The following is a 23,777-nucleotide window of genomic DNA, read 5'->3' as shown; positions in this document are numbered from 1 at the left end:
CATCTGTAAACAACAAACAGAGTGGATTCAAATAATCCTGATGTTCCTGTGATGAGAGTCAAATAAAAGACAAACAGAACTTATTTGCTCTTTTCAATACAAAAGAAAAAAAACAGTGATATCTTCGTCTAGTCTGCAGGGCATGTAAGATCTTGGTGAATTCTGGTGGTGACAGACTGTCACTTTTGTTTTCCTATGTACATTTGAAATCAGGATTATTACTTTCCTGTGGTTTTTTGCCTTTGTTGTGAGAAATAGCTGGCATCAACAGTTAACACATGATCCTTCATCAAACCACAGTGTCAAAGAAACCACAGCAATGACAGTTCTCTCTCCCTCTTTGGTGCAGTCCCACCCCAGTCTGCTGTTGTGACAGCCCGACACTTTGTGACATAAGGGCATCCTCCCTGAGAGAGGCTTGTGGGAAATTCATTTTGTCAAAGTGTCATTCGCGTCAAACATCCAGCCACAGCAGTGTGTCAGGACTCAGGAGGAGAGGACAGCTAGGGACACGAATGACACATTCTCCTGGAGAATCCTCAGATGGGGGTGGGGGCTCAGTCAGTATGGTACTATACTGTACCATAGAAAAGTGTGTGTGCCTGTGTGTGTGTGCCTGGATGATAAATCAACTTTTGTACACATTTAATCTGCTTTCAGGTTCATCTTATCTGAAATTTATTTTATGTGCTCAAAAGTTAGAGTGACAACTGAGCCACCTTTCTTGCCCAGTTAAGAAAGGACAACTTTATCTGTCACACTATGTGTCACACTTTATGTGTTGCTACAATCGTCTGTTGAATAGAGCAGTTCTATGTCTTCTGTGAGTGTGAAGAGGCAGAAATCCAAACTATTACATATATTAGCAGCACTGCATCATCAGGGACATTCATTCAATATTTCAATTAGTCTAGAAAGTGTCTAGAAAGTGTCATCTGTGTCACCCAAGGTCCCCAAGGTTATGAAATAAACACAGTCATAAGAGACTACATTAGTGCATTAGTGCTGAAATGAAACACATAAATGGAAATAATGATGGATGGATATTATTTTTGTTTATTTATTTGTATGCTCTTGGGTTTCTTGGAAGAGCAGGCCACTCCTCCTAAGACAGCAGTAAGGAAACCAGCAAGTCTCTGTGATATTATCAGTAGTTATATCTGTTATATCTGCTATATCTGTTCCTTCTTTTACCCATCAAACTCTCCCTACAGTTATTGCTGCTTTGACTTCAGATAAAGTTTAACACTAAAAGCTGGTAAAGCTTTTATTCCTTTACCAGCGAGGAATCCTTTCATGCCAATGTTTTTATGAGCTAAACTAAAGATGATGGGGTTAGCACCACCTTAACAGATTGCCTTTTTGCTGAGATTCATTTATGATACGCAATATTCATTCCACGTTTCGAGATTAAAAGACAATCGCACAGACTTTGCTCTCTAAATACTTGAGAGAGGTTAGAGGGTCACTCTCGAATGAAACCAAAGTCAATTATGGGCTGTTGGAAGTTGTTTTATGAAATGACTCTGTATGTATATACACGTGTAAGTGCAAGTGTGGTAGAGCACTTTGTCTACGTGTGTGTGTGTGTGTGTGCAAGTGTGTAGCACTGAGGAAAAGGCTTTCAGACGATCTGCTCCATTCACCCCCTGCTGGGCTACCAGCCCAAATCCATTTATATCCCTGAGCCGTTGTGAGACTTACAGAGCTATAGACATAGACACGTGCGCACAAGTATACACAAAATCCTCCTATGCAGGTTAAGTGGCCACGGCTGCATATAGTCTCGTGTCTGGGTAATTCAGCACATACAGACTTGTGACCGACAATCTGTGTCATGACCTTTGTCACGTCAGCACTGTTTCTCTGTTGTTTTTTGCGTCTCTATTGGTTTTTGCTTCTATCCAAAGAACCCTTTCTGTAAATGCTGCAAAGTGTGATGTTACTTAAATGCCAACTGGTTAACGCATCAAACATTACCCCCATAGATGATATACCCGCATTAAACACACACACACACACACACACACACACACACACACACACACATATATAGAAATGCACAAACACACATCAATACTCTGAGGCAAACACAGACAGGTCGTCATAAGCTTTCACGCTCACCTCAAGCCTCCATGGCTGACTGAAGTTGCTAGCTTATGCTGGATTAGCGGACCAAACAACAGAGTGTAGCTAAGGACTTCCTCAAACACCAAATGAACACCTTGTCATTTGAATGTAAACACATCGGATTAGGCAACAGAAAGGGGTGTAGTCTGACAGAGTCAATGGCCCGCCTGTTGGCAGGTGAGAGAATCATTAACTAGAGCAGTGTAAGCAAGGGCACAGTAAACTTTCACTGAAGCATCTTTAAAAATATTATTATAAATTCTTTCACTCATACATTAGTATTATCTTATGTTTAGCAGATGTCATTTAAGCACTCTGAATTGCTAAAGCAAACATTTGACAATTGTAGAGGAGCTCATAAAAATAAATCTAAAGGAAGAACTTAAATGTAAATAAGATAGAAAACATGATCCAAGATGGCGGACACAGATTTGTAATCAGTGCAAAAGAGGGAGAAATAAAACTGTAAATAGTTTATTTCCTGCAGATATCCAGTTTGTTTGTATGGCATTATAAGCATGCTGGAATGCATTTATGCAGAAAAATGTCAAATTTAACTTGAATACATGAGGTGATTAGGCTACAGGTGCAACACTCAGAGAGTGACTCAGAGTACTTTACCATAAGAGACCAGAGTGGGAGTGAATAGCGATGGTTAGTTTGTTTTTGGAGCTCATGGCTATTTCCTGAATTCCCGTGTACTCTCTCCCTTTCTCTCTCTCTTTGCCATGAGCTGGATGATCTGACAGGTCATTGACCTGCCCAGTGGTCTGAGGTATGAGTCACTCATCAGCTGAATCCCCCTGCCCCCCAACGCAGACCTCGCCTGCTGCTTGCGAACCAACACTGGCAATTTTACATCCACTATGTGTATATTATAAATAAAGATAAAGATGTAAGAATTACACAAGCACAAACTTTTTATAGTGCATGTACACATGCTCAGATACACACTAACCTAGAACTAAGAACATGTCATACATTCAATGTTAATCGTTTTATTTAATATTTAAAAATGTGTTCAATCACAGAGATTCTTACAGACTTATGGAGAATCAGTATTTTGGTAGTTGAGCTCCAGCAGCCTTCAGATGTTAGACACTATTACAGTATCTGACAGAAAAAGAGGTGTAGGGGATCTGTTCTGCCCTCGGGGAATTGGGACTGATGGTGTTCATTTGAGAGTCGGTCACGTCTGAAACCTGGTGATAAATGTAATGATCTCATTCCTGCTCCAGGAAGCGTGAAAAGAGACACAGCACAATCTTACATAACCATTGTGTGAATTTGAGGCACACAAAACTGATTGTTTAAATACACCAGTGCTTCTAACATTAACCTTACTTTAAGAGTGATCTTGGGAACCTTGAATAGCTCAGTGCTTGAAAATACCACTGCTATCTTCAGCTTCTGTCACACTGACCAACAAGCCTAACTAACCTCTATTAGTCCACACAGGCAGAACGAGTTTCTTTGTTCTTTTAAAACAACATTCCAGACAAACCAGTGTGGCTACAAACTGCTTTACAAAATCATAAACCCACTTCCAGCTTGACTTAATCAACATTGCACAAGGATGGATTAAACCACAAAACCATTAAACATACTGGGCCAAAGCCAGTCCCTGTATTAAAACAGTGGGCCTAGCACTGAACCCTGGGGGTCACCAAATATGAGAAACAATGAAAAGTAAGAAGATGTAAGTTTAAATCAATAAAACTGCCATTTTAGAGCAAAAGATAGCAAAAGCCAACCCAACATACACATTAGGGTAGTGATACCATACCTGCATGGTGCATGGTAAAAAGGATATCCAGGATGAGGTATGTGATTGCAGTATCCCGACTGATTCCACATGGTGCTTCTCTTGTTCCACGTGATGACAGTTCACAAGTGTTCACAAAGCTTTTTCTTTCTCCCTTCTACTTTAGTGCTGTGGAATCAGACTTAGGCTGCTGGGAGTCACATTAATTAGTGTCACTTCTCTTGTCATTTTAGTGGCTCCATGGGGAGAGAAGGAGAGGTGCTGGCAGGTCTGATAGCTGAGAATACTGAGAAGGTGAGGTGAGGAAAATCAGTAAAAGAAGGGACCCCAGACAGGGATGTGATGATGTCAGGTGAGTCAGGTCTGTGTGGTTTACACACCTGGAAATGAAGTCTGCGCCTGCTGCCCCCAACCTCCTTTGACAAAGCTGTAACTACTCAGCAGAATGTACAACGACTGCCCCAGGTGGAGTCTGACATCACAGGTTACTCCTTTAATCCTGCCTCTAGCCAGTCATTTTCCCTCTCGTCTCAGGTGTAATCAGGTATAACAGATGTCTGTGAGGTTAACCTTTCTGAGTTGTATCCTGTTAAATCATGCAATAAACCATGTGTCACCACCTTACATCTCAATGATTAGTAACGTACCGCCAGAGTTTTCGACCTCTCGGGCGCAGATCGACATGAGACAGTTAAGGTAAGCAGCAGATTTCAGAGACATCTCTTCTTCCAGCAGACACTGATGCCAAATGGGAGCAGTTCATGTCGTTTACACATGCCTCTCCAAAGTTCACACATGCCACAAATCCATTTCTTCTTGATATGAGCGGCTTAAAATCCGCAGCACCAGCGTCCCTTCTCTGTATCTAGTTTGTCTCGGAGGCAGCTGGCGTAGACACAAGTGCTTATTTCCCCAATCACAGGCTTCCCACCGGCTCTCCAGCCTCACGAAACAACAGCAGTGCACAGAGCTGAATGACTGAGCATACTCACAGAGAAAAGGAGAGAGAGAGAGAAGGAGGGAGCGCGAGAGAGAGAGAGAGAGAGAGAGAGAGAGAGAGGAGGAGATGTCGTAGTGAGAGTGTGTGAATCTATAATGAGTGAGAGAGCGAGAGAACGAGGAAGAGGTAAACAGAGCGGAGCTGCATTCCTTTTCCCGCCTCATGTTCATCTGGCAGGATACACACTGCCGAGGAACAGAAAGGAAACTAAAGAATTAAAGGGAGGGAAGAATGAGAGATCGTGTCACTGTACACATACAAACAAGCAAAAAATAAATAAATATGTGAAAGCCTGTAAAATGTAAAAACCTTTCACCTATCGCCCTACCTTTGCCAGGGAATTGTGAATACGGTCAATTTCAATGTGCATACTTACAATAAAGTACCGTACACTGGATTTGAAAACTCAGGCCAACAAGAAGCACTTCTGACAAGGCAGCTGACTCTATGCGCAGGATTTACTTTTAAGGAAATAATATTGTATTTTGCATATATTCATTTTCTCTGCTTTTCTTTTTAAACATACTTTAAAAAGTTTGTAGTGCGATAAAAACCACATAAGGGTAGCATGACAGATGTTTAATTTGATTATACAAACATTATGTAAGTGTAGGTAAGAGTAGGTAAGGGATTTATAGATAACTGGACATGAATAACTTGAACTTGTATAATATACAGCTCATTCTCCTAACAACAAATCCTGTAAAGATAAAACACCTTCTGGGGCCAACTTTGGTGTTTCTTTGGTTGAAAGAATTGCAGATGTGAAACGTAAAAGTGAGGTCAGAGGGCAAATGAGGCATGATCTTTGGATGCAATCCCCAAATTTGATTTCCTATATTCCTATATGTTGTAAATACATGCAATGGCAGTAAGAAACAAGCCTTATATAGCATTAATATCACTTTGACCTTCAGAGGAATTTATTGATTTTGAAGGTTAGGTCAGAGGTCAAATTTTTAAACAGTACTTTCTCCTACTTGGTAGGAGGTAACAAAAATGTGTACAACTTCTGTGTTTCTTCTGGCACTATTTAAAAAACTATTGTTATTTTTACACATTTTAATATATTGATATAAAGATCCACAAACTACTTGTTATAATGCCATGAGAAGGAGAAGCCAGACAAATATGCGAGTTAAAAGTGGACACAGAGGTCTGTTTTAGTCCGCAGCAGGTTATTCACAGCAGTTCGCAACCTGACTCAAACAACCCAATCAGAAAATGAAGCCTGAGAGGTCACCCCTGTGGAGCTAAACAGGGATGTGCTGTCTCCCCGGAGAGGTGGACTACTCCAGTGCCCTACTAAGCAGAGCACTGCCATGACCCTCGTGCAAGGACAACTCAGCTGCACCGGGGGGAAAGCTGGTGACACAGGCGCGTAGCTGGCAAAAAGGCAGTTTCATTCACTGCAGGTCAAAGTCCAGACATGTAATCTGATATGAAAAGAGAGTTTGCAAAGTGAGGTAGTGGATTTTAAAAGCTAAACACCGTAGCAACAGGATACCCTTGTGAATATTTGTTTTCAATCTGGCATTCTCACCCCTTCAAGCCCTGATAATTTGATGACAGAAGTTGTTAACTGGTGCAAAAGCATGACATGAACTCTTAATAATAAACAGATAATACCTGAAATCTGTTTGTTATGTAATGAAATTCATGTTTTCACATCCATAGTCATTCATTTATGGAATCTCACACCTTGCCTTAAGAATCTTACTATCATGTTGCGTCACTATCCTTTGTAACAATCCATCACCATAATGAGTTGTTTTAGAAACTTTTGGGATTCACGTTGCAGGAAATAGTTTCCAATTACAGGGAAAAACCCACAAGTTTTTCAGTCACCTGTGTTATCAGCATTTATCACAAACAAAGCAACTTCACAGTGCTATCAAAATGCAGGATTTAATATGTTAATATTGGTATGGTATATTGGTATTGGTATATGGTAATATATTTATTAATTTAAATCAATAAAAACAAACCTATTCAGCTTCTGCAGATACTGAAACTCATGCTTGTCAATGTCTAAGCAATTCATATGATGATATTTAACTTCAGTAACAGTGTTAACACCTGGAAACTGCTCTAAATCTGGCAAATTTCGCCAAGTAATGTGACAGGTTACACAGTATTTGCTGCATGGTGACCTCTGACATCATTTAACTTTAAATTTATTCACACAGCCTGAAGGAGCAAGGTAATCTGTGGAGTAATTTGCTGGTTATGTCATGTCTCTTTGCTGAAGTGAGAATGCAGATAGGAAAAAGCAACAAAGCTTTGGAAGGAGGTAAAGTAGCGGAAGTGAGGGAGGGAGGGAGGGAAGAAAAGATCTGGGCAGGGAGGGACTGTGAAGAGTGAAAACAACAGAGGGGGTGGGCCAGGCTGTCTCCTGCTGTTTGTTTTTAGCATAAAATTTAATTCTGGCAGAATCTAATCAAGCTAGGGAAACACAGGGGACCCTGATCCTTCCTTTTCTCTGTCCTCCTCCGTCTCTGTTTTTTCCTCTTGTTTGAAGGTGCAGGTGGACTGGTTTTGTTAGTTTATCCTCCCACACACGAACGCAGACAACCATGAAAGGTGGTGCACATCTTCAGCACACATGTACGATAAACGTAAAAAATTTGCACATTTGTGCATATACACATGTGTGGATAAATACACACTGATGCCTCACAAAAATAGACAAATAGAGAAGTCTATAGGAAATGCAGTGCATGCACATACAGCACACATACAGAGGATGCTGTCTGGCAGACATTTGACAGCTGTGTTGAATCATTATGTCAGTGGGTGAGATGGCAGGAGCGTGATTGTGCCTGTGGTTTGGCTTATCTGGCTTTCACAGCCAAAACCCCTCTATTACTTTAAAACACATATACACACACACACACAATCTCCCAAAACACCTCCGCCTTCTTATGCCTCTTGTCAAGGTCACAGCTGAGCCCATATTCCTGAAAAATTCTTAAAAACAACACTCAGCTACACACTTTTCATCTTTTTCTAAGTGCAAACTGCCCAGGAGCACAAACATAATAAACTTAGTTGGTGGTCAATACCCTTGATTCGGTTTTCTACCTTTAAAATGCAACACCGCTGCACATTTCCACCTCAGAAATAATGCTTTATTTTTACACACACACACATGAAAAAAAATAGAAAAATCAAATCTATTCCCATGAAATAGCAAATATAAAAAGACAAGATATGCACTCATAATCTCTGCACTACTGCAAAATTTAAACCATTACTCCCACTGCAGTCTTAAAATGTTAACAAATGCAACAAAAGCAGTTTTTTGGCCTTTTTCCGGCACTTTCTCCCACACAAACACTTGCTCTCATTCTGAAATAAGACACAATCTCTCTTCTCTTCTTCATTTTTTCCACCTCACCTGTGTTCAGATACTGCCCGGTGGGACTATTACCTTTCTCAGGGGGACTAGATCAATCATACCGCTGGCCTGTACTCATGGGGATTCAGCTCCACGTGTCTGGATGAAATACAGGCAGATTGCAAAAACTCTCTCCATACAAACAGAAGATTATTAATGCCCAGTTGTGTATGCAAGGGTTGGATTGACTTGTTAGGAACGATGAAAACTGGATAAATTGCTAGTGGGTATACTGTTATCTGGTTCATATATCTGAACGATGTGCTCAACTGTCTTGGGAGAAGCTTTGTGAGCTCGAATGATGCAATAACTGTGCTGTGTCTGTGAGTGTATCAATACCCCCAGGGATCTTTTGATCCAGATTCTTCAATCTTTAGTCACATACACACTCAGAAGACACAGTCCTACTATTAATACACCTCCCCCGAATTCCTTACTTTCATCATGCCTTGAAGCCTCGCATCTCTTGATCTCACAAGCTGTAATCTGACACCACAATTAGAAGAAATTGCTGTTCTGATCCAGAGTTTAAAAAAAATAAGCAAGGACTAAGCAAAGACGTTTCTTCAAAATGTTTGAATGTACTGGATATGATGATCTCTGTGTACCTGATTAGTACAGCATGCTTTGGTGCTGAACAACAAGAGGTTTACACAGTATAAAGCACATCTCTTGGCTTTACCTACAGTGGAAGAATATTAACAAGTAGTTGGAATATTTGCCAGTAACAATATTTTAGCAACCTAAAATATAGGACCTAGATTAATGGGCCATAACATGTGTGCTTATATAAGTGTATTTGAAACAATACAACTGCAATTACTTGTTATAATTGTATATATACCAACTTTTGGCTGTTCTAAAGAGTCAATCTTAAAATGCTTGGTTTGAAAAGAAGAAAGTTGCAGCAGACCACAGTCCATTGGCCAGTACTATTAACAGAGACTCATGTGGTCACATATTTAGCAATTTAATACAATGTCACTTAGGGATGGGTATCGTTTAGGTTTTATCCGATACCGGTGCCAAACCGGTACTTTTGAAACGGTGCCGGTGCTCAAACCGGTGCTTAAAGAATGGAGAACACAAAATTGGTCCAAAAACCTCTCATGTTCAGCTTTTTTTTTTGTAAAAAGATAACAATGTTAGCCTTTTCTGCAGCTATGGGGCATATATGGTATCACTCTTGGCTGGAAGCAGTGCTAAAACAATGGAAAAAACACAAACTTTGTCCAAAACCCTCTCATGTTTAACTGTTTTCCACTTTTTCTTTGGTCATTTTAGCCTTTTTGGCCAGGGTGAAGGGAGTATCTGCCATCAAACAAGAAGACAGCCGCATGTAGCTATGATGATGTTTGCTAGTTCACCTTACATGCATTAATTTAATAAACGTGGTTAGCGTACTCAACGTAAATTACACATGAACAACATTAAGCTACTCACGCAGAGAAGAACGGCTGCTGCTGCATCATCATCATCCTCATCATTTCTTCTACACTGGCAGGGCTAGGGGCCAGGACTGTACTCCTCCGGTTTTTGGGGGATGTTGCTAACTCCGGGTCCGATAACAGGCACCACACCCGCAGTAGATGTGCACGGTGTGAAGTCTCGCAGCAAGCTATCAAATACGGCACATTTCTCGGCTTTTTAAAAAAACGCTATGGTGTTTCATCGGATTTGAGGTGTTACCTCCTTTGACAGTATCACAGTATCAGCTTAAAGCACTTGTTGCAGGCTGCTGAGTTTGCATCTTTTGCTGTGAAGTACAGCCAGACTTTTGACCGCTTCGCCTTGGGTATTTTTAATCTGTAGCTCTGCTCTAAAAGAACGTACGTACCTGGACCCGCCTACTATCCTCGGAAACGTAAAATGATTGGCTGGAATCTAAAGTGTATCACAGCTCAGGAAAAAAAAGCACCGAAATAAAGCACCAAAATAAAGCACCGAAATAAAGCACTGAAATGTGCGCTGCTTTTCGGTCTGGTTACTACCGTTTATGTCAGAACTGGTGCCATCATGGCACCGGATACCGGTACCCATCCCTAGTCACACTAGTCACATAGGATCACTCTTTATTTACTTCTTTTTTGATTTATCATCTGAAATGTCTTTGTGATTGATTTGCCTTTATCAGTAGACTTGGTGTTAAACCAGGGAGAGATTCAAAGTTAAATGTTGCTCTGGTTTAGTCTTCTGCTCACTGTAGCCAAAGGCTATTCCAGATGTGGCAGGTTCAATTTGATATTTCAAATTCATGTAGCGTCGATGTGTCGAAATTCATCAATATAGTTTAATAAATCGAGAAAAAAAAAATCTAAAAATAATGTGGATTATACTAGTGAACTAGTATATTCAACTAGTGTTCAATTTGGACATCATTAAAGCCTCGGGAAAGGAAAAATAAAGTCAACAAAATGTAATAACTTAAATAAATTGTATAATGACCTGTTAAGTACAACTACTACTGGCAGTATGTGGGAGGTAACAAAGAAAGAAAAATCTAATTTTGTTTTGCACGCTTCTTAAAGCCTTGCATGACAGCTCAATGTTTGTGTGGGACATTTGGAAAAGAAAAAAAAAAAAACATGATGGATCTTTAGTTTGGGGGAGGAGTCTCAAATGTAAGGCCCAGCAGCCAGAATCTGCCCAGTGAAGACTCAAATCCAGCCCACTGGACAGCTTAAGAAAATGTGAAGAAATGTATAGATTTAGAACCTTTAACTGTGTTTTCATGAGATACTAACTCTGGACTTACTAATAGTGTCAATTTAAAAAAAAATTATATTTTATAGTTACAGGATAGTCTGCTTATATTAAATGTCTTTGCAATAAACCATCATGACTTCTTCTCATTTTACGCATGGAGTTTCACTGGTCTGGCCCTCTTCAGATCAAACTGGGCTGTATCTAGCCCACGATGTAAAATGGGTTTAAGGGATAAGCACAGAAAATGAGGGACAGCTGTAGGAGAGGGCTCCAATTTCAAATAGTAGCTTCTTTTTGACTCTTCCACATTTCTGTCTACTGCAGCAACTATTTAGCTATTTTTAAAGCTTGTCTGATTCCATTAGCCTAATAATCCAGTGTTACTGGGTTATTTCTGAATGCCAGAACTAAAACCTTCTAAAATTCTCACAATATAAAAGCCTAGAAATATGCATGTCATGCATGACAAACAAATTGTAACATTATGTTGACAATAATGGGATTCTGATACAGTAATGTGGAGAAAGACAATAGAAAGAAAGCATCATATTAGCAATAACATTTACAGAATGTTTGTATTAATGTTCTTGCAAATGTAAAAACAGAATGTGTGTGAAAAGGTAAAGGTTATTAAATATGGACAACAGCAAGCTACCGGCACAACAGTAGTCTCATGTGCGTCATACTTATCCACTTCAACATAAAGTACATGATTCAAACAGAAAAAAAAAAACCCACACCCTTCTCTTTATTCAGTGAGAATTTAATACACAAAGGAAAGAAGCAGCATGACTGCCCTCCTTGTAGATCAAAGCACATAAGCTCATTCTCAGTCTTCAAAGATATCCATGTCAAACAGTTTTTGCAGCTATACAGACAAGCTGGTACAATTCCTTCTTGCAATTCCAAAAAACACTTTTCTTTTGGACTTTTCAAAACATACACTTGAGTAACACAGTACAAAAACTTTATAAAGGTCTTGATCCTCTTTCTCTCCTCTGAAAATAATCTGTGTGCTGACCACTAACTGGGCAGCATATAATGCTAATCATAATCGCTATTATCAGACTACATCCACCATCAGTTCAGTATAACAACACTAAAATGATCCTCATATGAAAATTTCAAAGATTGTATGGTGCTGATAATAACATTTAGCATGCAATGGATGACATAGAAAAACCTGATCATACCACCTTTGAACACACATAAAGAATGTGGTACTGTTTCTATCACATTATGTTAAAACTGGGCACCAAGTTTATGAAAAAAAAAGTCATCCATTTTCTTAATCGCCTATCCAGTTTAGGGTAGTGGAGGTTATGGAGCTTATCCATCTGATCCTGGTTTAATCAATCAAGTTCAATCTTTATTATCAGTTTTAATTGTTTTCAGAGGGGGGAAAAGTACAGACATTCTTTACTGAAGTAGAAGTACAGATACCTGTGTTTAAAAAAAATACTCCAGTACAGCTACTTTGTTATTGTACAGATATGTACAATAACAAAGTAGCTATACTTCGTTATGTCCCACCTCTGCTAGCTTTACTATGCTTGCTGTAATGTGACAGTGAAGCTAATGAAACTAGAGATTTATATGCCTTAGGTGACAACAAGGGACGAATCTTCAATCACCTCTTATAGCACATCACATCATCCAGTGCTTCCTAAATAATTTAATTTCCCCTATTTCCCTCCTCTGTCATCTCTAGTATTAGTTCATCTTGGAGAAAAAATAACTATCACTACCTACTACATCACAGAACATATTTCTAAACTTTGTTTCGCCAACATTTGACTTGCATAATGATTACAGTCATACTGGCAAGGCAATTTAGCTTGTAATTCTAGTGATATTACATAAACAGAAATTAATCTTACTCCATTGAACTTCTGTGGGGAAATAATTATATTAGATCCACTGCTGAATGTATATGTTTGCTCACAAAGAAATAATTTAATGGAGAGAGACAGAACAACAACCAAAAATCCAGGGGGAAAAAAAAAAAAAAAAAAACCACAAACATATTACCTAAAAGTTATGAATTGATTTGCATGTTGTTAATGAAATAAAAATCTTATCCCCTACAACCCCGCCAGAATCCCTGCTCCCACAGATTGGAATTTGACACAACCAACAAACCAATCAATCACAGAGACTCCTAACTTCAACTTGAAATGTGTAGAAAGTGCACCTGTCCACAAAGTTCATTTCTTCCATTCCAACCTCTCCACCACCGTGGGCAAGACCAAAGAGCTGTCAAAGGACCTCAGGGACAAAATTCTGTAAAGATGAGTCGGCCAAAATCTCTCCCTCACACTCTCCTGCAAACTACAAGAAACATCTTACTGCTGTACTTCCCAAAAAGGGTTTCTCCACTTAAGAAAGTAATAAAGTCTCCAAATACCAAGTCATGTTTTGCATGCGGCTCAAATACTTCTTTCATTTACTGACATGCAAATCAATTTATAAATTTTATGTAATGGTTGCTTTTATTTCTAAAAAAAAAAAAAACAAAAAACAAAAAAAAAAACACAACAACAACAAGAAATAGACATTTAAATCAAGCTTTCTAAATTAGGATCCCTCCAGCTGCTTCTCAGTGATTGCATGCTGAATATTTTTTCTGCAGGGCAATAGAGACAAATAAAAAATAAAGATTCATTAGTTCTCACAATGCATATTGACTCTGCAGTGCTAACTGGAAATCATGCCCTACAGTGCATTGGATCTGCTTAAGATAGGCGCATTTCAAATTGATATAAATTGCAGCCTATTAACTTTGCCTCCGAACACAGAAGATATCATATTGCATGTACTTTATGTCCTTTATCCTAATTTTTGATCTGGACTCAATCACTTTGACTTCTGACTGAAATGGTAATGACCAGTCCCTCACTGAGTCTCCTCACCCAAACGTGACCCAGTTCAGTTAGCCTTCAAAGAGTCTTGTAAGTAAAAGCCAGTTAGTGCCAAGAGTAGAAGAAAAGCTCACTGTCTGACCACCGTCTGACCATCACAGAGACCTGGCATGACTTTTGCTGCCATGATGCCAGGTCTCTCTTGGAAATGAGATTTTTAATCTCAATGATTTTTTTTACTTGGAGAAATAAAGGACTAATAATAATAAAAAAAATGTTTTTAAAAATTACTGACAATGGTGACACAAAGGGATATTCAAGGTCATCCTTTGAAGTTCAGTTTACTACACAACTTTGGAACTTCTAAACTTGTCTGTATCTGTATCTAGTAAGAGTCTCTAGGATAGACCTCCCCATGTTAACCAAGCCTACCTTAGATATGAGCAAGAGAGAGATAGCTTAAGCCATACTGGCTCGGACATCACCTGAATTAAGAAGGAACCATCATGGACCCAGGCCCATGTGTGGTATGTACCACCAGCAGACAGAAGTGACTGACATCCAGAAATTCTACCACTGACAGGACAAAGCTGGACTGAAAGTCAGCACTAATCATGGCAGCACAGGAACAAGCCGTAAGTATGAGATCCATAGAGGCAGGGGTCTACACTCGAGGCAAGACCCCAGGTGCAGGCTGCAGAAAGATGCTCCTGAGACAATTCAGCACATGACAGCCAGGTGCAAAAACGCCATAACCAAGTGGCCGGCATAATATACAGCAGTGGTTCCCAAACTTTTTTCGCTGGGCCCCCCTTTGTTTTACAGAAAAAGGTTCGCGCCCCCCCCCCTCGCGCGCACATGCGCGCTCACACGCACGCACAAACACATCTTACAACCACACACACCCATATTTTGCTCAATTGCATTTTATTTCACACCTCAAACATTTAGTAAACAATTAAGCAAATACAAGTAATCTGTAGGTAAGGAAATAAACTACTAACTCGCTACGTCTGCACCTACACGGGTATTTGTGAAAACGCAGCTGTTTCGTCCACACGTAAACGGCGTTTCAAATCACCGAAAACTGAGATTTTTTAAAACTCATTTTTTGCGTTTACGTGTGGACGAGGAATACAGAGTTCATCAGGCAATGTCAAAGGTATGTGCCCTTTTTTCACGTCAGCTGTGCGCCACGTTATTGCTTACATGAGAGGAATTGCAGATAAACAGTATTTTGTCTCTATCTTCAGGTTTTACATGCTTACATATAAACAAGCAGTTACTGTCCCTCTATTTAGAAAGGCAGAGGCGTCACAGTGTAATTATTTTACATGTAGTTGTTTTTATTAATAATATTCAACATTGCTATCAATAAATTTTTCAAAAAAAATGCCTCTCTGTGCAAAATGGGTTTAAAAACATAAACAGCTGTGGGATACTGGTTGTCCATGATTTAGACTGGGGGAACAAATCGTGGCAGGATCAGCCTGATATTATTTGTATCCCACTGTAACTTTACTGTATAAAGAGCTAACATCTCCAAACTGTCAGGAGTAGTTAGTCATTACAACAAGTGTTTGTGAACTAAAAATCAAGAATGTGGGATACTGTTTGTCCCTGATTTGGAGAGCCCAGCGCGTGCTCCCGAGGAAGCGAAAACCAATTCTGCAGGGGAGACGTACCTTGGTACTTGTACAGGTGAAGCCAAAGGGAAGATATGCTTCACCATATTTTGGCTTAGAATGAAGTTGGTTTGGAAACATATTCAGCGATGCTTCATCTCCTGCTTTGCGTTTGTGTAGGTGCCCTGTGCTAGCAGTGTCCAAGCGTTGTTGTTTTTTGGTTTTTTCCCTTTTCATGCTGCGCCCCCCCTGCAATGGCTCTGCGTCCCCCCTAGGGGGCGGGCCCCACACTTTGGGAAGGTCTGATATACAGGAACATGTGTGCCGAGTATGGCCTAGAAGTCCCGAGGTCAAAATGGCTGGGTGGTTGAGCATGACCGAGCTAAGATCCTGTGAGACTTTCAGATAAAGAAAAACTGGAGATAGACATAGTAGTGATGGACAAGCAGAGGAAGACAGCCGCAGTGATAGATGTAGCTATACCGAGTGATATCAACATCAGGAAGAAGGAATACAAGAAGCTAGAGAAGTACCAAAGGCTGAGAGAGGAGAAGATGTGGAGGATGAAGGCAACAGTTGTCCCAGTGGTATTCAGAGCACTCAGTGACCCCCAAGCTAGAACAGTGGTTCCAGTAGATCACAGGATCAACATCCAAGATCTTTGTCCAAAAGAGTGCAGTCCTTCTGCACAGAACCCTCAAGCTCCCAGGCCTCTGGTAGACTACCCAAGCTTGAAGGATAAAGACCACCCACAGGGGTTAGATGGGGACTTTTTATATATTATATAAAAAAGGTATACCCATATGTTGGCAAATCAAAGGTATCTAAAACAATTGTTTTATTCTCTGTTCATTAAAATACATCTAGAATAAGGTGTTATTTTTTAACCACCACTCAGTGTTCGCTATAATGAACCTGTGTAATTATATGGTGGTGGTTTAATTGAGGCATTCAAAATGCAATTTTGTAAGACAGAGTGTGGAGCGTTATGCATGAACAAAGGCTAAACTAAGCCTTAAAAAAGAAAAAGAAAAGAAATGGGTAAATTGTCCACTTGCTAAACTTTCTGTCATTGCCTTCCAATTGTTTGGAAATGTCACAGAGTCATACTGTGAAGGTCAATAGTTTAGAGCATACAGAAGCAGACAGATACTTAAATGTTGCTAATTATAGAGGTTTTCAAGCCATAAAGTTCATCTATAAAGTTGCAAAATATTTTCAGGTACGGGGTCAAAGCAGATGCAGAGCAGAAATACTGCCTGAGAATAAAGTGGCCCATAGTAAGAGCACCTCTACTGATTGTGACACACAAGCCATGAGGACTTTTTATTGTCCAAAAGTTTGCATAAAGAGTCTGCAATCAAAAGCAATCATATATATATAAATATATATATAGAAATATTAGAACTAAGTGCTAGAGGCTGGTTGACATACCAGAGTAAGAAAATTGAGATTTCAGCTTCTTTAAAAAAGGACTTCAAAGTTGCTGAGTCTTACAAAATATAACTTTATAATATGAATAGCCAGTTGTTTGGACAGAAACAAGAGCCCAATGCAGCCCCAAGGACAAGGATTGAGATTTTGAAAAACAAAGACGATGTGGCTATGTTAAGAGCAGCCAGAGCTGGAAAAACAAATTCTCTGCAGGGGTCAACCAGCATATTTCTACCTCATCATGGTGGCACAAAAAGCACAAATCTCAGATGGAAGCTCAATGCCATGCAGCATTCTCATCCCTACTACACTACTAAAGACCCACAAAGACAGAGCACATATTTTTGGTATACCAAAAGCAGCAATGCATTCATGAGACTGCTACCCTTTCACAAGGAAGCTAATAATGGATGAATACGGGGATCTGAAGACTGTGTCTTGAAACTTGTTTTGATATTAATTAAGTTGGTTTCCAATTGTCATAATTTGTTACGTCATAATGTTTACTCTAACTCAAGTTATTAATGATGAGTGACTACTAAACAGGAACTTAGATTTTTTTGACAGGAATAAATTCAATACATTTTCTGGGGTGCCTTTGGGAACTGGATTTTGTGGAGAGTTAACAAAGAAGAGGTATACAGTTCTAGAGTTATAGGGCTTATATGGTTGATTGCAAGTCAGCTAATGTAAAGTTTTCTGATATTTTCTATGCATTTATTACCAATTACTATTAAAATGTTGAAAGTTAAACGTGTATATACACTCAAAAATAAAATTTACAGCAATCTGGATATCATGTTAATGAGAAATGGAAGGACAACCTAATATATTTCCTCTATATACAGCTGTTGCTGGCTCAGAGGCATAAAAATATAGATATAAAATGGTTTCATATTAATGTATTTTAGCTTGCTAGCATTTGTAGAAAAAAAAAAAACAGAAGAAAGAAAACATTGGGGCTAATGGGAATGTCATTCAGACATCTGATGCCTGTATAAAATTTCAAGGCAATTCATCTGACAGCTGTTAAGATATTTCAGTCAGGGAAAAAGCATCAAGCATTAGCAATAACAAAACCATCAGCACTTTTCTTTCTATCATGACTGAAAAAGCCACAGCAAGACAGAGCTGGGTACAAATATCTAAAAGATAAATTGATAACCTTTTAAAGCGGGATAAAAATATATATGTACTCTATTAATTTTTAAGTAAGTCTGAAACACATCCATTATTCCGCAAACTCTGAACAGTCTTTTCTTTTTCTTTTTTAACTGTTGAGTCATCTTTTTATTACTCTTTAATCTCTTCAGTCTTTATCTACCACAGGATCTTACCACCACCCATCCTTGAAACAGACTACAGAAGGGACTTTGTTCAGTCCTTGGAGTGGGTGCACAAACAAATCTGACATCTAACCAGACAAAACTCTTCAGGGAAACTTGGTGGCAGCCGCTTGCCATTACTCTCATGATTGGATCAATATTAATACAGCGAGTGAGTCAGAGACCTTTTTTAAAGGTGTGGAGAATGGGAGAAATAGTAAAGCAAGTCCTTCCCATTATTAGTTGTTTTTAGTGATAATCAAACGTGTCACCTTAAGAGAGTATTTAGTAACTAAATCCTCCTCCTGAATAATTGACTACATCTCCAGATACAAAAGCAACAGCTCTCCAACCATAACAGACATTAAAGCTAAAAGCATTAGATGCCTCCAGAGAGCTACTCCCACTACCAGTGCAGGGAGAAACACACAGAGAACAAAGTGTTTCCAATGTCAAACACGAAACACTCATGTTCTGTGCTGTCAGCTGTGGCTGACTGATAATACACTCAGTGCTGCTGATTTCCATATATGCACGGATATTTCATATTCATATTTGTACATTTTAACTACGAAATCAGAGAATTAAAGAACAGCGCCTGGCAGATAGCTGATGAAAAGCACTTTTGTAGTTTTCCCTAAATATTTCTATATTGTTTCTATAAAATATGGACAATGTCATACACTGTTTCCATTGTGGCCATTTGTCAGTCGCAGTGTAATAACCCTCTAAACCATACACTGCTTTGTCTATTTACTTGAAACTGGACCATAAATTACAAAATTATCATCATGCTATACTGATTAGGACCTGAATCTAGCAACTAAGACAACAAACATAAATCAAGTGATCACTATGGCCCCTTTCTCAAACATCTACACATGTATTTATTTATCTGTTTTTGGCAATTTTAAGAGTTGCCCCCATTACCATATGGTTAGAGCGGTAGGTTTACAGCATTTCTAGAGCTTATATGAATCCTTCATATACAAGTATTCGGTCTTGTGCACTTCTTGTTGGTTATGCTCTGGGCTTCTGTGGGTAGGTTCATCTTCTGAATGCCTCCAGGATAAAATGAGGCAACTTTCTCCCTCTTCTACACAAGACGTTTGTTTCTGTGTTTCATGGTATTGCAAGCTGGATTTAAAATGTAAAAAACAGCTTGAAAACTTCACAGATGGCATAAACTATAACTTGATGAACCTTATAATGTTGAATTTTGTTCCAGCTTTAAAGATAGGGTGATGTCTTCTCCACTAACCTCAAAGTTTTAAATTAGAACCCCAGTTTCATTTTATTCATTCATTTTTCTTTTGCATGTCTATAGGCACTCCAGTGTTTACACTGGATATTATTTACTCAATTTACTGCTGACTTGACTTGAATCCAGAAATCTGTATTTTGACTTGTGACTAGTGAATACATCGTAGCATGTTTAAATAGAAAGAAATCTACATGAATCTACTTTTCATATCTTCTTTTCTAGCTGCTACGCTGTAAAGCACAACTCCATTTCTAACTGAGGGCATTTCTTTCCCATTGAAAAGAGTGAAGCAGATTTAGCCAACACCCTCCTTGGTTTTTTGCCAAACTGGTGACAGGTTCTGTCTTGATTTAGGTATGTGAAAGACAATGGGAGATTAATAAAGATACAGTCAATGATCTCTAGGACAAATCACCCTCCCGTGTCATCCTTGTTTCCTCAGCCTTGTCCTTGTGCCAAGGCACAACCCAATCCTGCCTCTTTATGATCTACCAGCTGACTGAGAGTAAGGAAAGCACTGAGTATCCCACTAAAGCTCTAACACACCTCAAGCTGAATTAATCTTATGTTAACATTCAGCTGACGATCTGTCTGTTTGTGTGCATACGGTAAAACACTGTCACGCCAGACACAGCAACAACTTGTGCGTTATGACTACACTCATGCAGGATTGTGTGCATCTTCAGCTGTTTGTCAGTTTGAAGCCACATTAAAGCTTGCCAGTAGACACACCCACAACTTGCTCGGTGCGTCTGTGCCTTCTTTTATGCCTCTTGTTTAACATTACAATCCCATAAAACTGACAACCACCACCACACTCAACGTATTTCATTATGTGCCAGCAGGGCGATATACTGTACCGAAGGGAACTGTTGTTATCCAGAAACAAAGACGTTAATGAGCTATAATGCACTTCATGTTCCTGAGGAATAGCAAAAAAAAAAAAAAAAAAAAAACTGGCACAAGAACGAACTTTAATATGGGACCACAGTAACAGCACCTCTGCAGAGGTCAGTGCCTCACTCTGGTGTGTTGAGAAACAATAATGTACGAAGGCTTACCTTGTGTGACACGTGAGATCCCACGTGGAGAATTCATGGTCATCGAGGTTAGTGACTACCTTGGCTGCCCTTGGCCAAACAGCGTGACGTTTGATAGGAACCAGCTCTTGACCGATCTCCCGTGTGGGGTCACGACTGCAGCAGGCACCCATCCTTCGACAGCAAAACACTTCTTTGTTTAATGACTAGGTGGTTCAACTCTTACTGGTATCTCCTACGGGTTCCTGATTTGCTTCCCACCATGTCAGCTGTAAGCATCTTACTCCTATTGTCCTGTCCAGTGTCACCAGTCCTCTCTCTGTCCACTCCCCATTTCTGACCACCCTAGTACGCGTCAGATGATTTCTCTCTCCAGGCTACATTGCAAATGTTTTGGTGGCCTGCCCCAGGCAACTTTGCCCTCCTCCTTATTCTCACAGAAGTGTTACTGTCTCCCACAGCTAGCCAGACTTTAAGGGCCACAACATTGTATCAAGCATCTTGTTGTTACTCTCTCTCACTGTTTCCATCTGAGGCCTTCAATCCCTCCTTTGTGTCTGTCCTCGTTTGCTCAGTGAGGAACACAGATGGACGCCCCACACTTTCCAGTCCCAAGCTTTGCTTTTTCTTCATAGACAACAGTCATGTAGAAAAGAGTGAGACAAGTCAGTCCTACGCTGCAGCGATGTGTGGGCTTGTCATGCGGAGAAATTCAACAGTTGCAATAAGATTTGGCTCCATGTTTCCATTTGCAGGCTCTACATTTCATGCATTTTCTTCCATGTCTTAAGTTTATCAGTTTATTATAGCACAATCTTCTGTAGACCTTTAGAGAAAATAAAAACAGACTCTTTCTAGTCTGTGTTGAGTACAAGGTATTAGAATTCTTCCTTTTAAAAAAAAAAAAAAACACAACAACAACAACAATCTTTCTTGTCCTTTATTTGCCACTTTCATACTCTAAAAGCTGAGGGTCTTTTGCCGTTTCTTCTTATGGACAATAGATCTGCTTTGCTATGCCATTGAGTGCAAAATTTTAGCTCACAATGTATTTATATATATTGCTACATATTTGTAGCAATTCACCAAACAGCTGTTAAACAACCACAAAATAATCTTTGTGCAGTCAACTCCCCTCTCTTCCACAGCTTCTTAAAATACATGTCTGTCCTTCAAACTCATCCTCCCTCCTACAAACACCCCAACAACATCCTTTTTAGTGTTGTAACAAAAAAATCCTTTCCTAGTTAACTGGGTTTATTTACTCAAAGATAATGGACATTATTGTTTATTAAATTGTGACAAAAAATAAATAAATAAATAAAATATTTTTATCAAATACAGCAACAATGCCTTTCACTTGGATCACTGCCGTGCAAATCAATACACATGCGAGTAAATAAGGGAAGTTACTCGCATGTGTAAGAGAAGCAAATACAGTCAAGACATAAAAATTATTGTTGTTTTTTGGTTTCCTCACCTAGAATCACCTGCCTAAGAGAGATCATGTTGACTTGTTGTTCACTGCCATGACTGCGTTATCTATCGCTTGTCATAGTGTGGCTTGCTAGTGTTCCACACCTGCTATTTTCAGGAGCAGGCAAAACAGAAAAATTTAATGGGGGAAAAAAAAAATCAAAGGATACAGAAAAAAATACAAGGGAAAAGAAGGGAAAAATCAATGTTACGCAAAGCCAAGGTGACTTCAATTTATGAAGATCCTGGGATTAGGAGAGGTTCCAACAATCATTCAAGGCCACAGGCCCAAGAACACTTCACTGATGTAAACAATAATTAGCACATCTTAAAATTCAGGTAGTGTAAAATCAAAGGATTTATTTCATGAAGTCTACTATTGGCAAAGCAGCTCTGTAACAGAAAAAGCCAAGGCCAATGTACTACACAGCCAAAGGAAAGTAACCAAATCAAAGACCCTGTCTTTTTAAGTTGCTTTTTAAAATAACGCAACCTGATACAAAGCAAACCATATACTTTGTATAGAAGATGGTTGTAGCCTCCAGACATGAAAAATGATGCCCTTATGCTGCATTCTTCTTAGAGCCTGCAAAGTATGACAGCAAAAAGATTGTGTATAGAAAATTATCTATACACAAACTAACATATGACCTCAATATATAGTTTTATACTGACTGCTAAAATACTGACTTTAGCACAACTTGTTGTTCATTCTATAAATTAGGGCTGCTCAATTAATCAAAATTTAATCAAGATTACAATCTGGGCTTTCAACGATCGTTAAAAATGACTGAGCCGATTATTAGCCCCTCCCTCGTGCTTTACTCTCGCGCTGCTCCGTGTGGCAAATCGAGCGCACCTCTCTGCATTTCGAACACGTGTCACAACAATTAAGAGCAGCTGTCCCCAACCTTTTTTGCGCCACGGACCGGTTTATGCCCGACAATATTTTCATGGACCGGCCTTTTAGGTGTCGCGGATAAATACAACAAAATAAAACTAGTACCAGTACCGAAAAAAAGAAAATTTATTCATAACACACGTGAAAAGACCAAGGAAAACCGAGTAAACGATAAAAACGATAACAAAATAACGCTGAAAACCGATAAAAAAAAAACCCTGAAAACCATACATTTCACACCTGAGCCTCAACTTTCGTGGCCCGGTACCAAACGACTCACGGACCGGTACCGGTCCGAAGCCCGGGGGTTGGAGGGGGACCTGATTAAGAGGACCCGAGGGAAGCTCGGAAAGCTAAGCAGAAGTTATTTGGAGAGGAGTGACTGCTGTTGGTTAAAAAAGAGAGGTTAAAAAAAACAAACTTCAGTGGTGTGGAAACATTATGGGTTTGCAGAGTCATACGTGGATCAAGTAGACATAGTGTGTAAACTTTGCTACGGTGTCGTAGCTGCACCACAGAGCAACACTGCAAAGTTCACTAAATATATCCGTTTACATTTTTCATTTATTTTTTATATTGCAAACATTTGCACCGTTATCACACTATTTTATATTATTTTTTGACAATCTTTAAAGTCATTATTCAATACATTGTTATTGTTAAATAAATATCGTCAAAATAATCGAGATCTCAATTTCAGTGAAAATAATCGTGATTATCATTTTTGCCATAATCGAGCAGCCCTACTATAAATTACAGTCTCATTTAGAATACAAAGACAAAGCATAGTATGTTTAAGGGTATTGGTATTGAATGTTTGATTTCATAGACTGAGCCACCCCTCGAACCA

At 39.3% G+C, this 23,777-nt stretch overlaps 1 protein-coding gene across 7 annotated transcripts in view; it reads right to left on the bottom strand.

Moving 5' to 3' along the window:
* LOC102779219 (pleckstrin homology domain-containing family A member 7-like) overlaps positions 1–23,777 on the bottom strand; it is a 132,009-nt gene that overhangs the window by 95,413 nt on the left and 12,819 nt on the right. Inside the window, exon 1 of one of the 7 annotated variants that reach the window (XM_006782380.3) lies at positions 20,572–20,820. The exons of 4 other annotated variants lie outside the window; for them this stretch is intronic. In XM_006782380.3, the coding sequence (XP_006782443.2) occupies positions 20,572–20,723 (152 nt within the window). In that variant the 5' untranslated portion in view covers positions 20,724–20,820. Of the gene's footprint in view, positions 1–2,124; positions 2,252–3,916; positions 4,891–20,571; positions 20,821–23,777 lie in introns of those variants that run through there. 2 more of the 7 variants (XM_006782381.2, XM_035915218.2) reach the window with 2 other exon arrangements.

Source organism: Neolamprologus brichardi, chromosome 7 (genome assembly GCF_056152115.1).
Source record: "Neolamprologus brichardi isolate AB-2024 chromosome 7, ASM5615211v1, whole genome shotgun sequence".
NCBI lineage: Eukaryota > Metazoa > Chordata > Actinopteri > Cichliformes > Cichlidae > Neolamprologus > Neolamprologus brichardi.
Note: the sequence above shows the minus strand (reverse complement) of the source record. Positions and strands in the feature narration are given on the sequence as shown.